General features: G+C 42.6%; 1 protein-coding gene across 2 annotated transcripts in view; it reads right to left on the bottom strand.

Moving 5' to 3' along the window:
• Window positions 1-5,227, bottom strand: part of arrb1 (arrestin, beta 1) — a 28,397-nt gene that overhangs the window by 17,013 nt on the left and 6,157 nt on the right. For both annotated transcript variants that reach the window (XM_020586491.1, XM_020586490.1), the window contains exons 2-4: window positions 2,282-2,312; window positions 1,088-1,148; window positions 840-884 (exon numbers count right to left, since the gene is read on the bottom strand). In XM_020586491.1, the coding sequence (XP_020442147.1) occupies window positions 840-884; window positions 1,088-1,148; window positions 2,282-2,312 (137 nt within the window). The remainder of the gene's footprint in view (window positions 1-839; window positions 885-1,087; window positions 1,149-2,281; window positions 2,313-5,227) is intronic.

The following is a 5,227-nucleotide window of genomic DNA, read 5'->3' as shown; positions in this document are numbered from 1 at the left end:
GCGCCACCTCCTTTCCAGTTTTCGTGATGCCTGCTTTAGGGAGTGGAGCTGCGAGCTGTACCATGGGGCTAGCCTCCTCTGTTGCTGAACACTTTCAGTTTATGTTCAAACTGTTTCAGAGACACATTAATGGTTTTAGAAAACTACAATGAGTTTGTTTACTACAGATAAAAACAGAATCACTGTGGGGAATGTCGATTCCAGCATTTTTCAACTCAACATACACTTGAATCTGACTAAAATCAGGCTTACAAAATGAAAATTATATTAAACACTGAATTTCTCTGCCTGAATTTTATGCCCTGGTGTTGGAATAAGCCTTTTAAAAAGAACTGATACTTTCATGTTTGAAAATAAAATTTACAAAGCTACAATTCAAAAGTTAGCTCAAGGAACAAGAAGATGCCAAATAATTAAATACTGTAGAGATGCTCTGTTTGGCTTTGGGATCTTGCACTGGGGGAACTTGGCTTTTCTAACACCTAAAATTGGAGAATATATAATCAAAAACAAGTTAAAAAACTGACTTGGAGGCCAGATTGTTTCCTGTACAAATGAGAATCGAGTCACCTGTGTTAAAAGTTGAATTTAGACCTCTAAGTGTGGCTGCTGACAGACTTCTTGAGTCAGCACCCACAAGATCATGTCCCTCCACAAAGTAATGCAGATTCAAATTCACTGCTGGGAAGATCCAGATTAAAATTTTCTGAAAAATGCAGATTTCACCCAAAAATAATGACAGCCGTTTTTATAATTATTTTTTTGAATGAAACAAAATTTTTATTTAAAGTTTGCTCAATGTGACATTTTACCAATAGGAAGGGGCTGGGCTTTCTCACCTTTCCTCTCCTTCAGGTACTCCGGGTCGATCAGGACAACGCCATCTGCAGAAATAAAAGTCAGAAGGTCAAAGAGCCAGAGGACGGCACCTTACTCATTTTCACTGGTCTTTATTTTAAACACTAACCAAAGCTCAAACTTCAGTCAGCTGGCATGGAAGACCAGCCAATAGCAGAAGGACATTTCAGTTCTGTATTGTTGGACAGTTGGATAAAACAACCTTAAAAATAGTAAAAACTGGTCTCACCGACAGGCTCCACCAAGTCCACGTGGTCCACAAAGTCTCTCTTCCCCAGATAGACGGTGAGCTGATGGAGGAGCACAGCTGTCAGCCAATCAGAAGTAGTTCAGAGTGAATTTAAGGCTACATTTGCTCTACATGCTGCAGTTTCCCTGCCAGTGACTCAGACCTGGTGTGTCCACAGCAGTGTGAACAGACCAGATCTGGGCCACCTGCCTATGTGCCCCTAGACTCGATTCCTCTCCGACCTCTGACTGTGCAGCGCCGTCAGAACGGTCAGATCAGAATCCATGTGGTTGTTTTAACGTCTCCTCCTCTGCACATACGGCCTGTCATCATCATTCAGCATCGGCCTCTCACAGACCAGTAACAATAAACAATGAGGAGAGCGACGGGGTCAGTGGAGAGACCAGGACGTTTCACATGTGGTGGACGTTTATGGAGAAGCTTCTGATCAGGACAAACTGGGAGGAACATATCGTAACCCAGTGGTCTGGGAGGAAACTGGGCCATTTGACTGTCACACACACACCACCTGGTTGTTATTCTTGTGTGCACATGGCTCACATTTCAGTTACACCTGTGCACATGTGGCAGTTTAGGAGCCGGGTACACGGCACTGACGCACAGAGACAGGAAGCAGCAACACAATGAGGTCAGAGTTGAGAGTTAAGGCCTGAGATGTAGACACGGTGTAAGAGTGAATGTTCTACTGTATTAAAAAAAACAAAAAAACAGATAGGTCGTTTGTGCCAACAGTTGCATGTTATAGTTTGCCGGTCTCGAGTGACCATCGTAATTATGACATGAGCAAAGGAAGCCGACCATGTTAGGAGGAGGTTGATTAACGTCTGATGCTGTCACGCCACTTCTCTTTGCCAGGATGGCAGCCGATGTACTCATGATATTTTGGCTTCATTTTGCACAGCAGAGAGAAGTGGTTTATATACAGCCTGTGGACAAAATGTAATGAAAATGTGATGTTTCATAATCATGACGGCATGTTTATGACCATTTCCATGATGGCAGAGTTTCAGTACGCTTGCCATGGTAATTATGGCTGTTACCATGATGACAAAAGTAAGTTTGCCAGTGCGACGTACGTCGTCGATGATGTTAGTGGAGTTGTTGCGGCTCCACCTGCCAGCGTAGGAGCACTATTTCAGGAGCAGGTTGAACATAGAGAACAAGAGGACTCACCTTTCCATTGGGACTGGCTTTCTTAAACACTCTGAAAACCAACAGAAAGAGAAGCACAGATCAGTGAAACTTGCTCAGTAACCGTTTCCTGTTTCATTTTTGCTGCTTCTGTTTGTTTTGTCCTCAGTGTTTAATGATGGAGTGTCTCCAGACGTTACGTCACAGCAACTCATTTATTTGACTCTTTCACATCAGTTTTGTGAACCACACAACTTAGAATTATACGACAGCCTGGTGAGACCAATTCCCTCTTTCTGTCCAGTTTAGTCTCTAATTTCCAATAAACATCCAGACGTTTAAAAAACTGTTGCTATTAAACTGTGTCTTTAAAACAAGCCATTTTTTCCTGACTCTGCCCTTTTAGAAATTCTTTTAATCTTTTCTTCATTTTTTTCCAGTTTGCAGTCATTCTAGTGATCTAAGGTCCTCGTTTCACCCAGAAATCTCCCCTTTTAAACTAAAGTCATGCTGTTCATAAATGTTTAAAAATCGTCTCTAATATGAAAAATGTGGTAATTTCCCATAAATGGCCTTATTTTCAAGAGGTTTTCCACAGTGTCACCGACTGGAGCCAGCAGAAGTCCTGCTGTCAGTCACTGCCTTCATCATCACCCTGATCAGTTTCCTCTCCGAGTCTATTGCCATCTGACTTTATCCCCCCTCCGCCTCCTCCCTGTGTTAATGTTGTCATAAATTAGCTGCTGCGGCTCCATTAGCTCTCAGCTTCCTCCTGAATGGACCCTCATCAATCTGCAGCATCAGGACGCTGTTGGAGTGGAAACCACCGGGGCTCCTGGGAGCACACCCGCCCAGCACGCCATCCCCTGCTCGCCATCGTCTCTGCAACTAGTCCAATGAAATTTTCACATAAAGGATCAACTGTCCATGGTTAAGCCAAAGAAACGTTTATCGGCCAAAACTTTTTTTTTCAGTTTTCTATCAGAAAACTGAAGCTCTTCTGGTTCTGTGGCGTTGGTGGGATCAAACACGACCTCAGGAGAAACCGTGATGGACGCCTCCCGCTTCTGGTGACAATCAGTAAACTGCCAACTACATAAAATAAATGTTAGTTAAAAAAACAACATAGTTTTGCTTTACAGCTGGGGAGCAGCATCATTTGAATAAATTAAATATAATCATAGTATTTGTCTCTTAAAACCAATTTTTAAATTTACTGTTGTGAAACTGCAGAAATTTAAAGAGTAAAAAATTCATGGTGCTGAATTCAGTGAAAGCAAAATAAAGTCAGTTCTTTGTTCTGACTTTGATGCTGTTTTCTGACACTAAACACACGACCATTAAAAATCAATATATTAAAATCTAAACGCTGAGATACAGCTTTGTATATTTTTAAAGTGGGTTGAAAACCCAGCTCTTTGTATTGTACACTACTCTACCGATCTGTCTCTGCCACCCCATGTGTTGTCAGTCTCTTGTGAAGTGCTTTGAATAGCATTTGGCTTTATAAATAAAGTTTGATTGATTGATAGTAATTAATAGCTGCAACTCTTTCACACAATAATCTTACAGAAGAAAGAACCTTCACTAACAGATGCTTCGGGTCACAGGCCTCAGTCCAACAACAGAAAGAGGAAAAGGAGAGAAAATCAAGATACAACAGCAGCTGAATATTTAAAGCTGATGCTACAGAGACAGAAAAGCACCCACAGAGACATAATCTCTCATGGCGGCATGAAAAACGTGATTAGAGTCTAATAACTATCAGTGCAGATCAGATTTCACCACAACATGAGCTCACAAGAAACACAAACCAACAACCTAGGACAACAAAGAGCCTTGATGGGCTCTTCCATCCGAGAATTAGCCCTCTTTGTGGTGGAGGCGCTTCCTGTGCCATCAGGAGAAAAACTTTGATGGGGTCCTGAATTCAAACCGACCAGCCACATGTGTCTCGTACTGGGCTCTCGCCAAATATGAAACACTAGCTGTTTGAACACTTCCTGTTTCAGATGAGACTCAGTGAGGCTGCTGCTGACCCCGACTCATCCCGGCAGTGGAGTCTGCAACACTGCAGCGTCCATGGTGTGGAAAATCTCTGAGGAATCTAAAACTCAGTGTGATGAGTCATCTCACTTTCTCTTCATGGAGAAACTCCTTTGAGGTGTTCTAGAGATATACATTCATGAGAAAGTGACGGACAGACAGCCTGAAAACATGACACCTCGGGCTGTGGCTTTCTCGTAGCTGCCTTCAGTGCAGGGGAGGGCCGCTGCTGTTTGTCCTTAGCGCCAGACACAAGCATTATGCAGAATGGCACATTTAACATTAATGTATATCATATTATTATATCGTAGTGACTAATGCGTTACTGTGTCCATCACTTTAATACTGCAGCTGGTAAAGGCGGAGCTGATGATAACTACCTTATATACTTTTGAATTACTACTGGGTAGCTGGTACATTTCCCACCAGGGATCAGTAAAGTCTTAAATTCTGTATTTTTTCCAATTAATCTGGTTCTGCAAAATGACTATAGTTATCAAATGCATATAGTGCAGTAATAAGTACAAGATTTCCCTCTAAAATGTAGTAAAATCAAAACATGAAGTAGCACAAAATGAAAATAAGTACAGATACCTCAAAATTGTACTTCAGTAACCCTAACCCTTCCACCACTGAAAAAAGGCAACTCCTGCACAGGGGAACTCACTCCAGCATGTTTACATCAACTGTTGCAGATCCACACAGTGTCACAGGACTTTCACACCAAAAGCTCACGACTAACATGGCGCACAGGAGGCGGCCACGACGTAACGCAGAGGTGCAATTCACAGCAGCACCCACTGACGACGGCTGTTCACTGATGGACAGCAAAGGCAGTTTGGGGAGGAGTCCATGTGGTTTGGCATTAGGTTTAGCCTGCGTCTAAAAACCTCTGAGTAGGACAGTTAACGGTTCGTCATGAAGCCTCCCACACGTTCAGCA

This window comes from Monopterus albus, unplaced genomic scaffold (assembly GCF_001952655.1).
Source record: "Monopterus albus unplaced genomic scaffold, M_albus_1.0 scaffold410.1, whole genome shotgun sequence".
Classification (NCBI taxonomy): domain Eukaryota; kingdom Metazoa; phylum Chordata; class Actinopteri; order Synbranchiformes; family Synbranchidae; genus Monopterus; species Monopterus albus.
The sequence above is the reverse complement of the archived record's forward strand: the minus strand, read 5'-3'. Positions and strand labels throughout refer to the sequence as shown.